This window comes from Solanum tuberosum, unplaced genomic scaffold (assembly GCF_000226075.1).
Source record: "Solanum tuberosum cultivar DM 1-3 516 R44 unplaced genomic scaffold, SolTub_3.0 scf00409, whole genome shotgun sequence".
Taxonomy (NCBI): domain Eukaryota; kingdom Viridiplantae; phylum Streptophyta; class Magnoliopsida; order Solanales; family Solanaceae; genus Solanum; species Solanum tuberosum.
Window position 1 is genome coordinate 337,763 of NW_006239346.1, and position 23,757 is coordinate 361,519.

At 33.3% G+C, this 23,757-nt stretch overlaps 2 protein-coding genes and 2 long non-coding RNA genes across 7 annotated transcripts; 2 read left to right on the forward strand and 2 right to left on the reverse strand.

Moving 5' to 3' along the window:
- Positions 1-402: 402 nt before the first annotated feature.
- LOC107058025 (uncharacterized) lies at positions 403-8,081 on the forward strand. 4 transcript variants are annotated; one of them, XR_001471718.1, is made up of 7 exons: positions 403-917; positions 1,263-1,299; positions 2,711-2,771; positions 3,579-3,643; positions 6,175-6,303; positions 7,272-7,430; positions 7,765-8,081. It is a non-coding gene; the product is annotated as an uncharacterized lncRNA (long non-coding RNA). The 4 variants fall into 4 exon arrangements; XR_001471716.1 differs by having other exon boundaries at positions 1,263-2,771; XR_001471717.1 differs by lacking the exon at positions 1,263-1,299.
- Positions 8,082-9,655: 1,574 nt separating this feature from the next.
- LOC107058024 (uncharacterized) lies at positions 9,656-10,435 on the reverse strand. Its single transcript, XR_001471714.1, has 2 exons — positions 10,318-10,435; positions 9,656-10,114 (listed from the first exon to the last, which is right to left on the reverse strand). It is a non-coding gene; the product is annotated as an uncharacterized lncRNA (long non-coding RNA).
- Positions 10,436-13,247: 2,812 nt separating this feature from the next.
- UCP (mitochondrial uncoupling protein 1-like) lies at positions 13,248-18,295 on the reverse strand. Its single transcript, NM_001288217.1, is given in 9 exon segments — positions 13,248-13,610; positions 13,853-13,939; positions 14,260-14,334; positions 15,177-15,281; positions 15,408-15,506; positions 16,155-16,288; positions 16,509-16,587; positions 16,662-16,880; positions 18,023-18,295. Coding segments are annotated over 9 exon segments (921 nt in total). The 5' UTR covers positions 18,110-18,295; the 3' UTR covers positions 13,248-13,574.
- LOC107058021 (uncharacterized) lies at positions 18,160-22,812 on the forward strand. The gene is made up of 3 exons (XM_015303279.1): positions 18,160-18,377; positions 21,203-21,848; positions 21,976-22,812. The coding sequence occupies exons 1-3, from the start codon at positions 18,160-18,162 to the stop codon at positions 22,810-22,812; spliced, it is 1,701 nt and encodes a 566-aa protein (XP_015158765.1).
- The last annotated feature ends 945 nt before the right edge of the window (positions 22,813-23,757 follow it).

Here is a 23,757-nt window from a genome sequence, read left to right on the forward strand (position 1 = left end):
AACAAGAAACTATAATAGCAATACTACAACTACTAGTATGAACTAACAACAAGACAATGCACTCCTAGCTAATAACCTTCATCCCTAATATGTGAAATAAATTAGACCAGGTGTGGTATGGGTTCACTTTGTAGCATTATTTTTTTTATTAAGAATCATCTTATGGTTGTATAAAAAGAAGTGTGTATTTTTCATTTTAACAAACTCATATATCTAGTTAATTTACTAAGGTTTGTTAAACATTTTGAGTTAAAAAAAAAACTTTTATTACTTCCAAGCCTAATAAAAAGCTTTGGGAATAGGAGCTATGCAAGTATTCACATATAATAATCTTCAAAATTGAATAATTATTTTGACCTTCAAGTAAATATTATATTTTTGTGCTAAATGTACATCTATTAATACAATAAAAAAAATGACAAGAAGGGTTTTGGTGAGAAATTTAGCAAGAGAGGTTTGAAGAAAGTTGAGAAAAATTTGGAGATCGAAACCCTAACTCGGGAAAATTTCCGATACTAATGGGTTCATGGCTAGCCCTTTGAATCCAGCACGAATCTGAATTTAATCGGGCTTTAATGTGGATATCGGACACTGAGCGGAACCAAAAAAAGAAAAAACCAAGTAAGCAATCACATCCTCTTCCTCAGGTTTGGCTCAATTTGCCATGTTTGGGTCTTACATGATGGAAATTAGAAAACCACCATTCTTCCTTGGTATTGTTTTATGGACGGAAATCAGTCGGAAAACATTGAAAGGTATTTTCTTTTGGGTTTTCACCTAGTGTCTGAAGTTCACATTGGAGCTGTGATTAAATCTGGATGGTACACGGCAAGAGTTCATTCGGAATGCTCTCAACAAAATTTTCTCCATATCCCGCTCTCGAGACCTATGTTAAGGGTGAAGCAGAACTTTGAAAGGTATTACTCCCCCGTTTAAAAAAGAATGACCTCTTTTCTTTATTAGTTTGTTTAAAAAAGAATGACCTATTTCTTTTTTTCGGTAACATTTTACTTTCAGCTTTACGTGGGACATGTTTAAGACCACAAGATTAAAGGATAATTTTATACATTTGACATAACTTTAATGTAGGATCACAAGATTCAAAAGTCTTCTTTATTTTTTTGAACTTCATGCCAAGTCAAACTAGACCACTCTTTTTGAAACGGAGAGAGTAATTGGTTTCCACTTATGTTTGGACTATTATGGTTATTTATTTAGTTATATATTTTGATGTACTAAATTTATTGACTTCCTTGAGCTAGGTCTAACGAAAACAACGTCTCTATCTTCAAGATAGAGGTAAGATCTATGTACACGTAACCCTTCCCGTACTCAAATTTGTGGGATTACATTAAATATGTTGTTGTTGAACAAAATTTATAAACTTAATTACATTAGTTCTACTTCTTTATTTTGGTAATCTCATGCATCACCTGATAACTCCATTATTTTAACTTGTTTAAAATAGTCTGTATCTGGGAATTCAGTTGTACTCTCATTGTCCCTTAATGTTTTGTGTATTAAAATTGTTGGCACTTGAAGAGTGTTTGATTTTAAATGTGCTCTTGATGTTTCAACAATGTAGGCATAAACCTTATTAAGATGTCACTATAGTCCTTGATTAGATACGTATTTCTTGTTTTCTTTTGTCTTGGTAGTGGGTTGGGGATGAGCGTGACGGGGGTCGACCTTAAAGTTTGGGTACCACCATGTTGATCAAACATGATCCATTGAACATTAAAGATTGGATTGTGATTTATTAATGCCTATAAGTAGGATTATGTATGTAAAAAGAAATAGTCAAGGATTTTTCAATTTGGACCTTATTTGAAGTTTGTGTTTAGTTAGTTAGTGTAAATAAATGGATCTTGAGCCTAACTCAACCCCAAAAGCTATATTATAAGGTGATGATTGTCCAGGTCTATATAAGGAGACCAAATCTCCCACCCTAGTTGATGTGGGACACTCAACACCACCCACTTGCTCAGGACTGGACATTTGGTGTATGAACAATTTAATATGGGGACTCAACATGGGTTAACCATGAATTGGGATAGGTCTAGCTCCGATACCATGTAAAGAATGGATTTTAGGCCTAACTCAACCCTAAAAGTTAGTTTATAAGTTGATGATAGATCAAATCTCCCATCTCTATACTTAGCTAATGTGGACACTTAAGAGTTAGGAAGCTAATCGTAGTTGGAATACAAATTGGCTGCATTTATTACTTTTCCGCTATGTAATCTAGTAATTGGATTGCCCTCAAAAACCCCTCTAGAGACTAAACATTAGTAATCATTCAACACGGCTCTCTCAACCCAAGACAAGAGGTTAAGAGACATAGTCTCTTGTTGAAAAAACACACAACAAAAATAAGAAAGAACATAAGTTATGTAACACATCAACAGCCTAGAAAGATGAAATCCGGTGTCAATGGTACTGACTGTTCAATTTTTATTTGGTTGTATATTTGTTGATTTTGATTTTTTTTCCTGAGATTTGTTTCACATGAGTCATGTGTCTTCAAAATCTTCAGATTTTATAAAACTTGTTTCAGCTTTTAGTTTTTGCTTTAGATTATAAGAAGATTGGAAATAAAAAAATCAGGATTCTTCATCCGGAACTTTTTTTTTTTTTAAAAAAAAAAAACAATAATTTGAACTGAAATTAGTACTTCTTCAGATAAGCTTTCTCCCTTTATTTTTGGCAGAATGAAACAAGGATATTTTGGGTACTGTTCAGTTGTTGTTGAGATGCGTATGAAAATCAAGGTGAGTTCTACAATTAGGGGAAAATATTGAAAGGTATTAACTGGTTCCCACTTATGTTTGAGCTGTTATGGTTATTTATTTACTTATTTACATAGTTTTTAGTTTTACTTTTGAATTTCGGTTATTTTTGCATCCCGTGTTAACTTCATTGTTTTAACTTGTTCAAAAAAATTGAAATGTGTTCTCATTGTCATCTAATGTCTTATGTATTAAAATTGTTGACACTTGCCAAACAGTGCCTGCCTTTTGAGGTGCTCTTAATGTTTGACATAAACCTTAAAAAGATGTCGCTATATCCTTGATTAGATGCTTCTTATTTGTTTTCTTTTGTCTTGGTAGCGGGTTGGGGATAGAGGGTGAGGAGAGTCGACCTTTGGATTTGAGTACTAACATTTTGATCAAACATGATTCGTTGAATCCTAAAGTTTGGATTGCACTTAGTAAATACCTATGAGTAGGATTATGTCTATAAAAAGTAGTCAAAGTTTTTCCAATTCGGGGATTATTTGAATTATATGCTTAATTAGGAAAATCAATAATAAGCTGCATTAGTAAAACCCCTCTAAAGACTACAGTTCTTCTAGTATCACCTGAAAACAGAAGAACTCTTGTTGAAAGAAAGCAACAAAAATGAAAAAAAAGAGAGGAAATGATTCTTCTGCTAATGATTTTATATGGGTTCTTGGCCTCAGGGCACCACCTCCTAAAAAGATGATGCCTGTCAATGGTACCGCCTCTCCAATTTTTATGTAGTTATATATCTGTTGAGTTTGATCTTTTTTCTGAAACTAAACATTCTTATTACAGTTGTTCTTGCAGAAAAGAAGCCTGAAGAAACACATCGGGATTTCCTGATTATTGATCAAGGACAGGTCTCATTTTTGTACTTCTCCAGCTTTCATGTTCTTTTGGACATGAAAATCATTCTTGTTATGTGTGCTGTCTTCTTCTCTAACATTTGTATTTATCTAGTAAAGCTTTTGTTGATTTTTTCTGGTGCCTCCATAATCTTCTGAGTTCTGATTGTCCTTTTTTCATGTGGTGTATTTCCGCAAGTCTGCTTCTGTCTCCTTGATTTAGTTTGCTTTGTGAATGGAGACTTCGTATTTTTGGGTGGTAAATTGGAACAAGGAGCTGAATTATGACAATTGTTAGTGGATAATGGATGAAGACTAAGGCCATAAGTTTTATGCTCATCATCTTCTATGGAGATGCCTTTTGATTTTCATTTGTTCAAAACATTCTTTGCTGCAGATGGTTTCTTGTCACCACCAAAACTTAAGCCAAACCTTCCAGGAAGTTCTTATTCTGTTCTTAAAACCTTCAATTCTTGGCCAAAACACAAAAACAACACTTTTCATTGCACTGTAAACATTTTGGAAGCTTTCTAGAATTCCATATCACTGGGGATCAAACTTTTTGACGGAAAGACTCTTGGTCTGGTGTCTATTCTAGAAGCTTGGGCTTAAACTACATGTATATTTTTCATAGAACTCCTCATGTTGCTGACAACATTTTCAAGCAGGTTGAAGTACATTGCAGTCCTTGAGAGCAATTTCTTTAAAATGTAACATTGGTATCTGGGCTAACATACGTGTTCCATAACTGTTTCCACCAAGTACTTGCATCCTCCTGCCAATATAGGTACCCCATAACTTTTCCCAGGGCTCAGGTAGATGTAAACATTGGCACTTAGCTTTTTTGCCTATGTTGGGATTAAAACTCCCGTCTCCTATGGTCGTCATTCCAGTACCCTTGATTGCTCTCAGAAACACAATTTCACTGCTGATATCTTCACTGCTTACCTATTGTATACCTTCACAGTAGCAAGTCTAACTATTTCTCCTATGGTCATGACAGAGTTGTCACTTGTCAACATTTTCTGTAGAAATTTAGTACAAACCCATACTCAACATTAGGAATTCTCATATTATGTGGACATAGTAAGACCTATACTGCTTTTTGGAGCTTCTTATCTCAGAAGGGAACTTGCTAAAGATGTTGACCACCTCTTTTTGCATTGTTGAGTTACTACTCAGATGTGGCGCATGTTTTTGTCAATCTTACGCATGTCCTGGTCCATGCCAAAATCCACTAGGGAGCTATTGCTATGTTGGAACAAAGAAAGGATGTGCGAGAAATAACAGAAGACTTAGAATACCATCCCTCAAGCCATTTAGTGTTCTGTTTGTCTTGAAAGAACTGATAGAATTTTTGAAAGCCATAGAAGAATTTACATAGCCTAAAATAAAGATGTCTATTTTGCTTCTTTTGTTGATGCAACTTGGTTATTGTGCATGGTGTTGATGCAATTTTAGATACAATCATAGATCTGCACAATTTGTAGTTATGTTTTATCAAACTGATTTAGTGCAAGCATTTATAAAATCTTTGATTACTTATCAAATAAAGAGAACTTGCTATATAATTAATTTTTCCAGAGTTAGTATTTTCCTATTTGTTGAAAAATCATTCTCTGCTTTGGTGTTGAGTATTAATGTCAGAGGCTCGCTGGAAGGAAGATAAGAAGTAAACAACTATAAAATTTACAACAATTACTAAACTACCTAAAATTAGTAAATCTTGCCAAAACCCTACATCATCTATGTCTGCGACATATTATTATTGCAATTCTAACTTCTTATTCTCCACTGTCAATAGTGGCACACTACATGTTATTTATGTAAGTAATTTGCAATACTCAATTTAATAATGTTAACGGAAGTATTGATTAAGTTCTCATTCGTTAACAAAAGGAATCCTTTGGTGTTTGAACATTACATTAACTTATCAAAAATAAAGAGAAGGTTTTTGAAGATCACATTTCTGGCTTGACATTATTTATTGTTGCATCTTTTAGGCAGTTTGTAAAGCCTCTTTTGGTATACTAGCTTAGGGTTACCTAATATATGTATCTATCTGATGTGGTTTGAAATGAAAATCAGAAATCATTATGTTTTATATTGACAAGAACATGAACTATAAAAAATTAGGAATGTATGTGGCACAGTTGCAGTCATCGTGATGTTTTTCTCCTCCCTCCATTTGTTAGACATACTAAAGCTAGTCATCCCGTTGAATGCTAGTAAAAGACTAACGTGGTTTGATGTATTATGTCTTGTTTTATAATTTTTCTATTGATAGTAATAATCAGTGAAAACTAGCAGGTTCTTCTTGTATTTTGTTCTTAGACTGCGGACCTCTGTTGATCTTCCCAATGGCTGTCATGTTCATTAGTTGCCTACCACCTGAGATTTGTTTGATAGTAGTTGGAATTGTACTTCTTGCATGCTTTCCATTTTCCTTTAACTAAGTAATGAGTTTTTTCTTTTTTTACAAAAGTAGGCAAGTTGTACGTATTGGGTGATAAAAGTGCACTCAAAGAACTCCATTTACCTTTCAGGATATTAGAGAAGAAGTTCTGACTTATTTTCAGAACAGTACCAACAATTCTGAAAATTCTTATGGTCACAGACGGATGGGCTCGATCTTGTCAGCTACTGGTTCAGTTTTGCACCCGAATTCGAATGAGGTACCTGATTATCTTATTCACATTGTTTCTGGTTGCATCTCACGAGTTTAGTCCAGCACAATCATTACAATGAACAACAACGATGTTGCACATAGTTATCTCCACTTCTCGTGTTTAATAGGTAATGGACATAATGTGCTATCTAGATATAGCGAAGGAGATTTCTGATGTTATGCTTGGATAAGCTAATAAATAAATCTAATATGCTGCAAACTAGTTAGGATGACATAGCTACTGAAGTGTTAAGTATTCAGTTCCATAATATAGATATACTAAAATATTGTGGTAACTCATAAAAATGATTCTCAAAATAGATAAATCATATGTATAGTACTCCGTCCGTTCACTATACTAAAACTAAATTTGTACGACAATTTTTTTCTTCATATTTTACACGTACCATTAACTACTCATTCCAAATCACTCCTCAAGTCCATTAAGACTATACATCATGGAAAATATGTATTTTATTTATTATTTCTTAAAGGATGTGCAGAAGTATTCAGTTCCATAAAAGTCGCATTTATCACTTTTACAAATGTGATAATATGTAAGTTGTTTTTTTGTATGTATCAACTTTAAGGAGTAAAGGGTGATCTGCTGTTGGAAACTTCTTAAGCATGGATTGTAGTTTCCTCCCTAATTTGTGGGAGAGACTTTCATTTTGGAAGTGTTGAATTGTGTGAACCACCTCATCTAAAGGTTTAAACACGCTTTCTCCTGTGCAGACCTGTCTCTTCAAGGCCAAACACATGAAAATGATCTTGACTGTGTTTATGAAGTTTCTGAAAGCAAACTATCTGAAAATTTTAAGTGCCCTTCTATACTTCTCTGAACTTTTTGATGAAGACACTCCTATGTTATTCTGCTTATCGAGTTTTGTCGTTGGTTATAAACATGAGATTCTAGAATTTACGTATCGTGAATCTTAAGATACTTATCTTATGATTATACATGTCGTTCTGCAGGGTTCATATAAAATAAATTATCTTTTGGGAAGATTTATTATATTTGAAGATGGTCATGTGCAGCAACATGAATCATGGACAATATCCTGTGTTGGTTCATCTTGTCTTGTTATTACAAATGAAGTTAATGGTCGTTTGATTGCAGCAGAGCCAGTCCAGGTTCTTACTGTTTACTTCTTTAATTCCAAAATTACCATTTTTTTTGTTTTCTAAGAAAATCTTTTGGTGCTAACTATAATTGATGTATTAGATTCTATCTCACCTGAATAAGTACTTAACTAGTAAGTGAAGCATTTATGGAGGCATCATTTATATCCTGCATGTTTAAATAGAATAACCATTATCTTGTGTATTTTATTTTGGTTCTAATGTTTTCTAGGTTAATGTAGACTAAAAGGTTCATCCGAGTAATTTGAATAATTCTTTTGCTGAGTTTTATGTAATCATTATTATCATGAAGTTATGAATGATGAGTAATTTGTTGTCCTTGCAGGTTATAGTTGGTACTTTTCCTATAAATTCAAGTACATGAAGTGAAAAATCGAAGAGTTGGAAGAACATCTAGTTTACTACTAATGTTTCTCCATCAGCATTTGTGCTTCATTTCCATCAAAAAACGGATAACATGTAGCCTATAATTTATGGAAAACGTTAAAACTTGTTTTGAATGATCTGTTATAGCTGAGTTCCTCTTTGTTGGCGTGTGTGATTTGGCCATGTAGTAATATGAGTTGCAGACTTCACATTCCTCAGTGTGCATTATACAGGGGACTCTTGAAAAACTATAAGATGTGTTCTTTTTTCAATTTAGATCTATTGCATCTTTGTGCTAAATTTTATTACCTTATATCTATATACTAGTCATGGGAATGTGTGTTGCACGTTTGTCCCCTATTACTATATAAAATTTGTAGCCAATATAAAATCCTTACTTGTAAATTTAAAATTATATATTTATCCACATGTGCATAATTTATTTTAGTCTGTATACATACTTGTTAAGGGAGTAGATATTATGTCCCAATTTCTAGAATTTGTAAACAAAGGATTCATTACTATTATCGAAATTCTAGATTCTCTAGTTACACAAGAAATAAAAAACTTAAGACTGTCAAGAAAAATGATAATAGAAAAAGGAAAAAATTAAGTCAACATCTAATCTCATTGTATGTGTATAAATAAGAGAAAGTGTGTTTAATTCAAGAAAGCACACTATTTTTCTTTGATTTGGAGAGGAAAACAGAACATCGACTAATAAACACCATTCAACCACTGTATATTTTCTTGGACAATTTCACCAAGAGCACCATTTTCTAGATTCAAGAATAGCAATACGGACTTGATGTCTCTATAGTTTGGACATCAAAAAATCTGAATAATAGGAAATAAAAAAAAAAAAAGCAATAACAATTGATTTTTGGTTATGAAATATTAATATGGATGTCCCCGAATATTCTCGATGACTAAACTCTCACACCTTTAACTTTTCCCATAATCTCCCATGTTAATGCTATGTTATAACAGCCTTTATATGCCTCTATCAATACTATATATAGAGGCATAGGAACTCATATTGTGTACTGTTGAATATACTTATTGAAAGAATAACCAAGGGTCTAAGACATGGGCGGATTTAAGTAGGATGAAGGGGGTTCATCCGAACCCCCTTCGTCGAAAAATTACACTATATATATAAGATTAAATTTTTAATATACGTGTATATATATAGTACTGAAACCCCTGAACATACACCAAAGGCGTATCTCAGTGGCGTTGGGGGTTCATGAATTCACTCTACTGCACGCGAGGTCGCGTGTTCGAATCCAGGCAGAGGCATATCTTTTATCAGCTTATATTTTAGGCGTTTTAATTTATTTAAAAATATAATAATGCAATCAGAAAATGATGTTTAGTTCCAAAAAATTAAAACACTGATTGGGAATTTAGGATTTATTAGTTTAATCCCTAATTATAAAGTCAAATATTAAAAAATTCTTTTCTTCTTGATTCGACAATTTAATCCGACCCGTTTATATCCGATTCGACCCGTTTAATTTATTTGTAGATATTATTTATGTGATTAATTTTTTTTTTGGAACCCCCTTGATGAAAATCCTCCCTCCGCCACTGGTCTAAGACATTGTGTTTGATGGTGAAGAAAGAAAGTCTTGAGACGAAAATGTTTATGAGAAAGGTTTTTTTCTTTCGTCAATTCATAGTGAAATTATTGATTATCAAGGACACTAACGAAAATACTAAATTTACTTGAGAAAACGGAGTTAAGTAGGAAAAAGAACACTGTAGCAAAGTTAAATAGACTGATCTAAATAATTTTAAAGGAATTCATTTTAATAGTTCATATTAACATCATGGCGCATAACAACTCTAGAAAAAAGTTAGGTTCTTGATTGAAAAATTCAATTTGCTACAAGAAATCATCGAGTTCATACATACAATGGCAACGTAACCATCAATGTTTTTATGGCATCACTACTGAGATCACTTCTACACCACCATATGCAACAAAGCCTCATTAGAAAAGTGCAATTATCCTCTAGGCATCATAGTCACACAGGAAAAAGGACTCCATTTTTTTCAAAATATTTGTTTAGGGGAAAAAGAAAAAAGAGAGAACTATGTACCTAGCCTTACACCTTTGTTTCCAAATAACTGGTTCTTGAAAGACAAATTATTTGGACGCATCCTTCATATGGTTAGCAATTCCTTCTTCGTTTGCTCAACCATTTTAGATAAATCTTTTATTCTCCTCGAGGTCCTTACGGCAAATCTTTGGAAACCTGAAGATCAATTCTTGATGCCATTTAAAAGTACTTCAAAGCTCACTTTTTGACACCATTTAAATTGAAGCAAGTCATAGTATCATGAGAGAAAAGTAAAAATAAGTTAACATGATATAGTCCCAAAAATGAAAAAGAACTTGAGAAATCATAGGAAAACAGATACCATAACAACGATTTGTTATCATCTACTATTACTCAAGATTTAATCAAACAAAATAGAAAAGAAAATGGGAGAAAAAATATACCAGGCCCGAGAGCATGGACATAGTTCTTGAAGTGAACCATCTCCACAAGTAGAAGGTGCGCGTGGATCAATATATGAATCCTAATTACTGAGGAGATCTATTTCAGATGTTTGATTTCTGAAAAGGTCATAACTCCTTGGAATTTGAAGTGACGGCTAACTGTATATGATGAGTAGCATTAGTATAATAACTTATTAATATGATAGGATTATTATTTAATAATTAATTAATGTTTTTATTTTTTATTTAGTTGAATGGTGAAATGGTCATTCAACTTTTGACTTAGATTCTTCCCACTTTTAATAATACTAGTTTCACAGCACGTGCGTTGCACGTGTGTATCATATCATATAGTATACCATGTTGTAAAATAGAATTAATATTACTAAATTAAAGTTTTTTAGTAAATAATTCTAACTAAAAGAATATTAGACAAGTGATTTTAAATGAGTAATATAGTTTTTCATAGAGTTAATTGTTTTTTGAGACAAAAATGACCAGATATCATTGAAACATTTCAAAATGCATTCAAAAAATTTAAATATGGGGAGAAAGTGGTAATTCTTAAGAAGTATTGTTCTTTACTTTACTCAATTTGGTAAACAGACTTAACCAACAAAATAGAAAAATAATATCAAGATAAAAAAAATGGTCAACAAAAACTTTTCCTTTAATTTTATAAAAGCAAAAAAATGTACTTATATAGTGAATGTCAATACTTTTATAAGTCGAATGTTATAGAGAAAAATATATTACGTCAATAATTAGTTTTAAAGAATATTATCTTTTATTTTGCCGCATACATATCATATAGATGTTGTCTTATGAGAGTATCTAGTATCTTATAGATGTTCTATCGTGATATAAAACATTAGGCTTTTTCAATTAAAAATTAAAAGATGAATAAAATTTAAAGTATTATTTATAGAATCTTTAATTTGATTTAAGATCGTTTTATGATCAATCACTATTTTCTTATCATTTTTATATAGCTAGCAAAGAGTGTATCTTGTGACATAACATTTTCTTAGATCAAAATGAACACAAAATAACAGGAAATTCATACTCAACATAAATATAAAAAGTAAAATAATGTGGATCAATTCATAGACAATGAAGAAGGAAGGCGGAAATATATGTTCATGATATATTCACCCTAGTGTTTCATTTGATTGAAATATCTTGCCACCAACACTTTACTTTATCCGTTCATTTTTACTTACATATCTATTTAAATATAATTATTATCATGGTTATATTATCATATTATAAGTAAAAGTGAAAATCTATTTTTGAAACAATAGACTTAAAATCAAAACTACTAATTCAATGGACTACGTTGATGCCCGATGTTTTAGCAAAATTAGGAAGAAACTCCTTCATTTGATGTTAAAAGAATAAGAAATGAAATACAAAGAAGAAATATCTTAACCAATCATGTGTCGTTTTTGTATTTGTTTATAATTATTTTCTCTCCCACTTCTTTATCTATTTATTTTATTATAAAAATAATCAAGAATGTGTGAATATAAATTTTCTCTCGAATGAAAATAAAAAAGAAATTATTCAAGAAAACAATTAAGAAGAATAAATAAAAATTCCCGCGCACTATATAAAGAAGATTTATGCGTGAAGAAAAGTTCATAGATAATTGCATATTTCTTTGTTCTCTTCTTTTCTTCTTTAATAGAAAAGGTCAATACCTAAAATTCCAACGCTAAGAACTTCGGCAAAACATATCAATTGATTGAGGATGAATCATTTATGAAAATTTTAAACAATCTCAAATTGTCAGAAAAAATGAGATCCCCAAGAATTTATAAGGAGTGAATGGTTGTGATTTATGACCGAAGAAACATGAAGGTAGAAATTGTTGTGACTATTCGTAAGAAATTAGTCTTTTTTTAATGAATAAAACATGTAGGTTAGTTTAAAAGTGTTAATGTTCTAAAATGATATAAATAATATTGATGTATGTATGTGATAAAAATCGTCAGAGGAAAATATGAGTGTGAATTGATGAATGATTTGCTACAATTTGTTCACCAACTCTTTCTTATGTGGTACCTCGAATTTCGTAGGGTTTCGAACTTCATCAACTATTGCAAATAACAACTGAGATTTTTATGAAGAAGAGTATAAAACTTGAAAAATTGTAGTTTAAAAGTGAGAGGAAACCCCTCCATTTATAGCTAACAAATAGTAGTATGAATATATTCTAATTCTACCTTATTAGATAAGTCACAGCCCTTCAAAAAGTCTCTACTCATTGGAAAAGACATAACCTTTTGAAAAAGTCACAACTCATTGGATAAGGCACAACCCTTTGGTAAAGTCACAATCCTTTGAAAAAATCACAATCTTTTGGAAAAGTTACAACTCATCGGAAATGTCACAACCCTTTGGAAAAGTCACAACTCATCGCAAAAGTCACTATCAATTATCCATTAATGTGAAAAGGTATCAACTTTTAATATAACATAATTAAATAAATTGAGTATTTTTAATTGTGGGTATTATAGTAATTCAACATTCATGTTTGGGAGTTCATGCTTTTAAGGTAGTATAGATATGATGATATGATTCTTTTTTCATCTGTTCTTTTGATCTATTCTCAATCTGATACTCAGACCTATATATGGATCACCAAATAAAGTTACACTTAAAAATCTTTCTTTGGTTAATTTTAGATATAAGGAAAGGACCAAATGTATCACCTTTTTTACAATCGGTTTTGTTCACACCACCTTTTCACTAAAAACAAAAACACCAAAATGGTGTTGAAGATAGATTGACCTGAAGAACTTCTTGGTAAAGAGTGCTTACGGACTACCAAGCATGAATCTGAATTAGTCGGGCCAAATATCAAGTGTCTAAAGCCACCCAACAAAAAAAAAAAAAAAAAACCTCAACCAGAAGCATACACAGCTCAAGTTCAATCTTCATTCTTTATGATTGGAGTCAATTCCATAAATCAGTAATAGAATCCCATGGCAACCAAAAGGAAGGAAAAACATTTTGCAGTCTAAGAATAGTAAGAGTAAGGGTCCCCTTTAAAGGAGAAAACTAAACACTTCTAAGCTTGGTTTCTCATAGTTTCTATGGGTTCCCCAATGGGAATTATTGATGAAAAAACGAAAAAAAAGGGGAATATTGAAAAATATCTTTGTTGATTCCATCTTCTAATGATTGCTGAACCAATCCATGTTTAATGTAAATTAGTAATCCTCTGCTTGATGATTCATTCCTCTTTGACATCAAGGTGATTCTAAACTTTTAACGAACTTCTTCGCCTGCCAAAAAATAAGAAACAAAGGGTAAGCCAGTCAGCTATTCATCAGGAATTTGTCAAAGCCTAATGGAACAAAGTGTTGCCAAGTCAACAGTTGAAACAGGAAGCAACTGGAAATTGAGAAAGCCTCTCATTGAAGCAAAACATGTGCTAGTCTGGAATAGTAATCTGGCATAAAGTTTTATAAATAATTGTGAAATGGAAAAGAATTTGTGTCGCTGGGAATATGGTTCCACTCTTTACCTGCTCCAATGTTAGAAACATAATGACATTCCAAGATCCCAAGCGTCCAAAATTTGGGATAAAGCCTTTGTAGAAAGCCAAAGGTCCCTGCAAACATAAAGGCCATAGGAGAAGTGTCATTTTTGCAGTCATTACACATTAAAGTTGCTGTTGGCAAGGAACTGAAAACTACACAACCAAAAAACTAATAGCAGTAGGGAAAATTTGTAATAATAGGGATCTGATTTTAGTAAAAAAAATTAAACTATCTTGAGAGAAATGAGAGGTTATGTTGTTTTAGGTAGAGTTCTGCATCTAATAAGAAGCCACGATAAGTTATTTAAACAAAAAGACTAAGAGGAAAATTTATGTCTGCAAAACGGCTGGATTCTTCAATAACCAATAGAAAGGACAGATCATGAACTCACATCATTCTTCAATGTTTTGACAAAACAATCAAGAGTATTTTTGTATGCGGAATCTCCCATCATTCTCGACTTTACCTGCATCCACAGTTTACCATGTCAGTGCTTCATGGCTATACAAGAATAATCAACAAAATTAATCTAATAAATTTTTACAAAGTCTATTGATAATGCAACTTTAAAGGGATGAAATTAGAAGACAGATTAAAAATGGTGATCTAAAAGATTAGTGTTGAATAAAAATCACCTAACCAAAATATAAGAAGCATTTTGGTGTTTGGTGAACTTCTTAAGTACGCAAATTTGAAAAAAATCGGTATTGCCATCATACACAACCAAGTAACAAGATATCAGTACTGTTGATCCCAGCTCTACTATGTTTGATTCCAGGAAGGGGAAGGAAACGGTTGAGAAAAGAAAAAGTAACTTGTTAAGTGAATTATCTATATTTGTTTATGATTCTTTGTATGGTTTTAATATTTGTAAAATAGACATGCTTCCGCCCAATTTAGGACAGATTATCTCTCTTTATTTTATTTTTTATTGATCCTTTTTTAATTACAAGACATCCCCTTACACTCCCAATGTTACTTTTAATCCTTTAATCCCTCCTCCATTTACCCCAGCCAAACTAGAGTTTTATTATTAGGCACGCACTGCACAATAATAAAGAAAATTCATGAGCAGAGGACTTCAAATTCACAAGATGAAGGCGTGTGTTTAACAGGCTAGATATTGACTTTGATAATCTTTTTCATGAAAAGTAAGACTATGCATAACTTTTCCCCCTATATAGCCAAGAAGATCCTCTATTTGGGCAAGAAGATCTAAAATACTAACAAATATTACTGAATCATGGGCTGCCGTCAGAAAGGACTAAAAGGAAAGCAATTTCAAATAATAAGAAACATAGAAGATACCACATCAACAGGAGACCCTATGCAAACTGCAAAAAAACCAGCTCCAAGCCCCGCAATCAAATGAGTAACAACATTGTCTGTGAACCCAGGAATCCTAAGAACAGCCTGCACAGAAATTTTTAAAGAACAAACAGTGAAAAGAATGACAATGTAAACATCCAAATTCAAGAAAACACCACATTAGATGGTCCGGAAAATGAGGTGGGAATAAGAAATTTATGGTTTCTCTACCTCCTTCACTTGATCATAACTTGCTAATTCAGCTGCATTGATGATGGCATTCCGCCCAATATTGGGTCCAAGACCAGTCCACAGAGCTCGAACTCCTTCCTAAAATCAAGATATGGTAGAAACAAAATGCAAAGAGGTTAACATGCAAGTTCAAATAGGAGTCTTATTTTGTTGGGAAAACTATGACTCAACAATGAGTTTCCTCAAATTTTCACATGTGAAACCTGTTCTATTTACATTATATTGCAAATGCTCCAGTAAGCTGACAGACCTGGGGATTTGATTAATTTAAATGAAATAGAACTTTTCATAATTTCCTAACATTTCCAGGAGAATGGAAACCACACAGAGAAGAAAAGTACTACCCTTTTTCTCTGAGAATGATAAACGAATACACTAAGTTAGATGGAGAATGAGAAAGTCGAACAAAGAATCAGTTATCAAAGAATAGTTCAACGAAAGAATCTTTAAGAAATGTCATGTATCCAATTCTAGGGACATAATAGTTGTTAAATGTTACATACTAAAGGCACATATTTTTGCAGGTTGTATGTCCGCTTGATAGGTAGACATTGTGGGAGTTTGAATAGCAACACATATATAATTGTTTAGGTAATATTGAATTTCAATTCAAGGGGTAACTAATTTCCAAGTCATGATTCAAAGTAGGTGTACACAATTTCACAGCCCCGCGTGTCGTTAGTTATCATGATTTAGTAAACAACTGAGCTAGACAAGACATATAACCTGTTTCACTATTGTTGAGTAGGCATTTAGAGCTCCAGAATAACGCCTCGGCACACCTGCTGGCAATTTTCCTTCAGCTTGAAGACGTACTTTAACTAGATCTGTAGGATTTGCAATTGTAATGCCCAACGCACCTATTTGATAAAGAATCACCAAATTACTTTAAAATATATTGAAAGACCAGACAGTATAAAAGAATAATACAAGGAAAAACAGAAGTATGTTATTGATAATCTTAACACTGAACTTCTATAGCCTATGTCCAGATGTTTTCTAAATGGATATAAAAGCTTCGCTGTCCATTTACTCTCGAGCAAAGTGACAATAAACGCAAAACATCTAAAAGGCACTCACCAGTTGTAAGTGCAGCAAGTATTTTCTTTGACAATGGCACATCCCCAACATGATCTTTGCCAACATATAAGTTTTTAACCTGGTCACCCAGCAAACAGTCCGTAAAAGGCCAAAATAAACTTGTAGCTGTTTAAGCTAGAAATGTTAACTTACAGGTTCATACATCCCAATCCGAAGACCTCCATATATACATTGACGATGTAACCCAGGTACGATACCCTTCCATAGTGAAGCTATTCCTTCTTCCTTTGCAATGGTGCCAACAGTACCTAATAATCCCCTATATTTAGGTAAAGCTAGCCCATCCCCTTCAACTGCCTTCTTTTGAAGCTGAAGTCTAACTTTAGCAGTATCCAATGGTAAAGTACACGCCTGGAGAACAGAATTTTGTATGCAGCAAACAAGATTAACAGGCAGCGAAGGAATCAATAACACGAATAATAGCACGGCATGCACACTTCAAAACGATCTACTACATGTAGACACCATACATGTCGGATGACCCAAAAGACGCAATCAAAACTTAACAAACCTCATTTCATACAACCATACGCAATACACTGTTCTTTGAAAACTACATACATCATCAAGGCCTAGCTTCATAAAAAGCAAAAGATAGAAAACTGATTCCTCCAAAATTAAGCAAGTCATGGTTTTTCATAAAAGTATTCACACAATCAAGTCCACCAAATTTCTACAAGTAATTATTTTTAAGGAAACATGAGTACAAATTTATTTTGTACCATCATCACCTTGTTTAAAGGTCATCCGATATCCTCTTTTCCCTTCCTAACAGATGCTGTAGTAAGGTGATTAATCTCTTAAACTAAATACAGAACAAATCAAACCTCACTTTCTTCTAGGAGGATCAATAATGTTCCTACTTACCCTCCAGTGTGACTCGAACCCTCAACCAAGCCTCAATTATCTGCCGAAACAGATTCCCCACCTCCCTAAAAGGAGGATCAATACTGTTCCTACATACCCTCCAGTGTGAGTCACACCTCCAACCAAGCCTCACTTATTTGCTGAAACAGATTCCCCACCCCCTAAAAGGAGGATCAATAGTGTTCCTACTTACCCTCCAGTGTGACTCAAACCTCCAACCAAGCCTCACTTATCTGCCGAAACAGATCCCCCCGCCCCCCAAAAGGAGGATCAATAGTATTCTTACTTACCCTCTCGCATGACTCAAACACTCAACCAAGAGACTCATTTATCTGCCAAAACAGATTGCACCTTAATACAAACATACAGCATTAGGAGATTAAACAAAACTTAAATTGACCAGCAAAGCAATCCAGTAAAGGATTATAAGCTCATAAACACTTAACAGCTCAATGGGGATCAACAATTCCTGACAATCCAGAAACAAAAAAAAAAAGGAAAAGGAAACAACCCCATTTATCCTATTCGAATCATCAAAAATCTTAGCAACAGATGTAAGACTGAATCAACAAAGCAAGTTTCAAGACAGGATTGCAAAAAAGGGATTAGATTGATGGAAGAATTACCTCAGCGAAACAAGCAGCAAAGGCACTACTTGCGAATATTCCGGCGAATGAGATATCCGATTTGCCGCCGTGATCTCCTCCTCCCATGACTAAATTGACCAAAAAAACACAAAGAGAAACTAAAAGGGTTCTAGGAGATGGCTACTCCTAGAAGAAAGGATGATCACAGAGCAAGAGTAAGAAATGGGTATAGTAAAAAATGGGGTTTTAGGGGCTATTATATAGTAAAGAAGGCTAAGGATTTTGCAGAGAGATCTTGGGAAAAGCGAAAACGGGGCTGCTGCTGTGCTTGTCCTACGCAACGGCCATTGCTGTCATTTACTACTAATATTTCAATTGGGCTTTTGCTTGCTCAGTCAGCACTACTCTGTTTTCCTTTGCTATTCAATTGTTTTTTTTTTTTGTTTCTCGGAGCCCACATTAGAGTTTCGATTAAATTTGAATCGCGCTCTACAGGGTCTATTCGGGGGTGGCACTCCCAACAGATTTTTTTTTGTTATTCAATTGTTACTCCCCTTAATTAAAGGTTTTAAATTCGAGTAGTGTGATTGGGGTTTTATATCATGTGAATCAAAATTAATTGAATTTTAATGCAAATATCAAATACGAGAAATTAAATAGAACCTAATAAAATAATAATAATGAAGCTAGAGATGAATAAAGGCAATAATATATTTACAAGTTGATCAAACTCATCCACTCAACCATGTGCTTTTGACCTAATTATTTTATTAATTGTTGAATTTTAGAATAATGAATAAAGCACACTTTATTAGATAATCATGATTGGTTGGAGCTTTGCACATATGCTGATTAGATCCTCATTCATCATCTAACATTTTATTAAGGATGCGTAAACGTTACTCTTTCCTATCGAATATACGGCTTGTCATACATTCAAGGGCCATGGTGAAGTACACCTATTTCACATGGTAGATTTGTTAATTGTGACAGAAATAATGAAACGATTGGGCAACAACACCTTGTTCTGTTAAGAATGTCCAAAATATGTTATTTAATCACTTCGTATATAATTTTACATAAATATGATATTAGTTTTTGACGAAGGATATTCAATTTAACACCCTGACTTTAACATAGCTACGCCCCTGTGCATAGGCTAAAAGTGGGATAAATAATCAAATTAACCAATGTCGAATAATATAAATATGGGATGTGTTTAGTTGGAAGAAAACATTTAATTGAGACGTCATGATCTAGTTAGAAATCACGATGATTATCATGATAAGGCAGTGTAATATACCACAAATACAAAATATTATAGTTGAAAATAAAATGACAAAAATGAATAAACAAATTTTTAGACTGAGGCACGAATATCTCACTCTCTTTAAGAAGATTCAAGTCAACTACGGCATAATCTACACCGATCCAGCAGTATCACTCTTGACTTGTCCTCTCCAGGATACAATAGTCCAATAACGTTGTACAACTCTGAATTAGTTGAAGAGTCCAAAACTCCACACAAGAACACTTTCCTTCAACATATGAATATTCTCCTTTGTATAGTGAATATAGTTAAAGACTTAAAATATTTTCTCTGTCTCAACTCTCTCGTTCACTACACTTACTCAATATACACAATATAATATTTCTCATCTTTTCTTCCACTCTTTCTCTTTTATATTTCTTGTTGTTTCTACTTCTACCCAACACAAGGAAGACCACACTATTTATATGTGATGAATTCTTCCTTGCAATGAATAGAGAGATAGTGGGTAGTAAATTTGCCAAATGAATGATTTTACCTAGACTTTCAAATAACTATGTATTTTATCATTAATTAAGAGTTTTCTACCATATATTGAGAAATATACACTTAGATACATGTATTTTGCTACCAGATAGACTAAAATAGGGAGAGGCTAGCGAGATAATCATGTATCTCAGATATATGTGAATCACACTATATACACATTAGATACATATATCCGTACGTATCTAAGATATATATCAAATACAAAGGAGAGTGGCAAGCGAGTTTTATCCATGTATCTCATAAACATGCGAATCCACTTTGATACAAATGTATGTAGAACAAATCACACCTAATTTTGATCTCATATATCTAGACACACCAAAATCTGATTAAATTCATAATATTGCAAATTAAAGTATATTAAAGTCATAAACTCGTGAAATTTGTATAAATTTCCTAAAACTTAATTAGTGACACCCAAAAATCCTACTTGTGCAAATGACTCCATTAAAGTTAGAGCGAAATAAGATCATTTGAGCGGGAAACCATTGGGCATTAGTATTAAGATTAGGAAGAAACCCTAAAAAAAGATTAGCTTTCTAACAAGAACAAATCCACTCTCCATTAAAAGGTATTTTTCCTTCTTCTCCAATCGTCAATGAATAATTTTTACCCCTTAAAATTATAATCTTATGTTATTCACGTATAATGTTATATAACTTGTTGTCCCTAAAATGACTGTGTATGGAATTTTTGGGTCGAATTATTGTTTGTTTTTGCCCTATTTGCGCTCTACAGTTTTTTCGGCAAATGGGATTCAATAAAATAAATGGACTTTAATATAGTTTGGATTGGCATGTATGATATTGGCGTGAAATGAGTTTAAATAGAGTAAAATAGTCCATAAGGTATAGCCGATCCTAACTAGTTGGGTAGGGATAAATTTATCACCTGTTAAAAACGGGGCACATGAGTTCGTGGTCTCTCTCTGAAACTAGGTATTTTATGTATATATTTTAACTATTGATATCTACAGTATAAAGATATTGAGTTACTTGCGTAAATTTCCACTTCATGTATTTTCGCCTTCTTTTTTCAATGGTGCACCCATGTTCTAAAAATTTTAAATTTGCCCCTAGTTGGAGAGTTATTAAGGGATGTGTGTTTATGGTGGTATTAGGCATAATCACTACAACAAAAATAACTTTTAGTGACAATAAATGTACACATTAACAAAGAGTGATAAAGTCTTTACCAGTATTAGTTAATTGCGATTGGATCCAATGTCACTATAGGTTTTAGGGACATTTACAAACTGTGCTAATTGCCGCTAAAAAATGTGCAGAAACGTGTGTCATGTTTCTTAATTGCTTGCCTCTTTTTAACTTCAACTGAAAGCCAGAAAATCATTTTACTCTCGTTATCTTGGTTATCGACTAATTACTGATAACTTGGATCAGCAAGGAGCGTGCTACATCAGTTAACTGCTTTAAAATGGAAGACGAGGAAGAATCTAAGGTTGTGTTGAAGCTATTGGTGGATGAAAAGAAGGATCAAGTTGTTGCAGCTGAAGCCAAAGTAGATTTTATGGACATATTCGTTAGCCTTCTTACTTTACCATTGGGAACAATAATACGACTCATTAAAGCAGAGGCTGGAGTTGTTGGTTGTATGAACAACTTGTACCAAAGTGTTGAAAACCTCGCTGTGGAAGATCTGTTCATAGAGCATTGCAAAACCATGCTGCTAAATCCAAGAAATCCCTATCCAAAGTATTGTATGAGGTTGAAAGTGAACATAGATGATTCAGGCTCCGAGAAGTATTATGGGTGTTCAGGTTGGACTACACGAAAGTATTGCTCAAAGCGAAGCTATTTCATGAATGTTGAGTGCCCATGTAATGGGAAATTTGATAAAGAGACTATTTTAAGTGAGTCTTGTCGTGATAAGTACGTATTTCTCATAGGAGGGATATCATATCTTATCAGTGATGACTTGCAATTCAAGCGTGCTTCTCCAAGCACTCTTTTCCAGATGCTTTCTAATGTTGGCCTGAGTGATATGAATCAGATTAAGGAGATGAATGTAGAAGTTGGCAGGAACGAGGTATTGTCCTTTACCATCCGATGACAATTATGCTTTCTGATGACATGTTTGCTTTTACATGTTTTGCTGTGATTTTCGTAAATTGGCATTTGCAGCTAGTAACATGATCTTTTTCTGGACCATTTAGGTGATTCGTCTACTTGCTCGTTCATTTATCTCAAAGACTCCCTTGTCTGATGTGTTTCTGCCCAAGCAAAAACAAAAAAGGGCACAAGTAGACACTATAATAATGTCCGAGTCTGGAAATTTGTCGTCTATTTCTGAAAATGGAACGAGTAATAACACCAAGAAGTTGGAGCTGAAGCTAACAGTAAGAAAGTCTACAAACAAGGTCTTGTGTGCAGAAGCAGGCAATGATTTTATTGATTTTCTCTTCAACTTCTTGACGATTCCTATAGGATCAATTGAAGATGTTCTAAAAGGGAGTTCTGGCTTGAGATGTATCGATAACTTCTATAAAAGCGTGGAGGCTTTAGATTTGAAATGGTTCAATAAGCGTCCAAAGCAGAATAGTTACCAGAGTGAGGATAAATTCAAGGACAACCTTAAGACAATATTACTCAAGCCCAATGTTGCCACACATTATAATTCTGAGTATCAGCTGCTACAGATTTCTGAAGGAGAATCAGAATTTTACGATTTGTATGATCCAAGGCAACATATAAGGGGTAGTCATGTTCCCAAATTTCATAAGTTTGCAAAGGAACCCTCCGCTTTCTACGTTATGGACAATTTGGAAGTAAGACCTTTGTCTTCTACATCAACTATTTGCTTACTTCAAGAACTAAATGTGCCCATGAATGATATTGAAGAGCAAATGATCAGTGTTGGCGAATCAGAAGCATTGAACTTGCTGAAGGCCTCTTTGACATCATCATCATCAGCTTTGACAGAGGGCTTAAATCACCAGTTGAAGATGCAGATAGACAAAAATGTGAAGTGTAACGCGAAGAAACTTTGTTAGCAAACACATGGATAACTTTCTTGTGTTTTAGCCTCAAAACTTGGTCCCCTGTGGCCTGTACATCAAAGCCTTGATGCAGGGTCAAGTATTTTTTGATTGACCTCTATAGATGATTAGTCCATGAAGTGTTAATTTTGTCCTAAGTTGATAAGAGGGTAAATCTAATTACATGTCATAGCTGCAAGCTACTCTAAAAGTAACAATTCTTTACTAGTACTAGTAGATTTGGACCACTTTTTTTGTCATATGCTGTTCTTTAGCATCTGGTGCCAATGCAATATTCTCTATGTTCTATTTCTTGGATTGAAATTCTGATTCTGGATTGTTTGCTTATTCTCACTGTTTCAAGATAATTGGTTTGCCTATAAGGAACATGAGATTTGAGATTTTCTTTGAAATTGTGAGACAAGTAGTATATTGTTGTTCTTGATAATATCATTCAGTATTTGGTTTTAGTGTTACTTCCAATATTTTCCTTTGTATAAGATTTATTAAAGAAAAAAACCATTTGATTTGAATTCATGCTGAACCTTATTAAGATTTTTTACTTGTTTTAGTGATTACTATCGAGATGAAACTTTTAATGGAAATAGGGGTGTGCATAGATTGGTTTAATCAATTAATCGAACCAGAAAAAAATGCTATTGGCTTTGGGTTATTGAATTAATGAATTTTAAATGTGAAGAAGATACAACTGCAAGAAAATAGACATAAAGCAAAAAAGAAGAGATTGTCCCACTTAGTAATACCCAATGAAATCTCACAAGTGAGGTCTAGGGAGAGTAGAATGTACAATGTCGTAGACCTTACTACTACCTCGTGGAGGTAGAGAGACTGTTTCTGAAAGATGTAAAAATAAATATATTTTCAGTAATAAGAAATTAGGTGGAATTTATAAAGATTCATCATGAGGGAGGAAAAACAAGAGGCCAGAAGTTACATTTA

Excerpts from the sequence above, each read along its gene's own strand:
- LOC107058021 (XM_015303279.1), top strand. The coding sequence starts at position 18,160 with ATGGCTACTCCTAGAAGAAAGGATGATCACAGAGCAAGAGTAAGAAAT. Across the intron at positions 18,378-21,202 it reads ATTGGGCTTTTGCTTGCTCA|CAAGGAGCGTGCTACATCAG; the intron begins GTCAGCACTACT and ends AACTTGGATCAG. Across the intron at positions 21,849-21,975 it reads TAGAAGTTGGCAGGAACGAG|GTGATTCGTCTACTTGCTCG; the intron begins GTATTGTCCTTT and ends TGGACCATTTAG.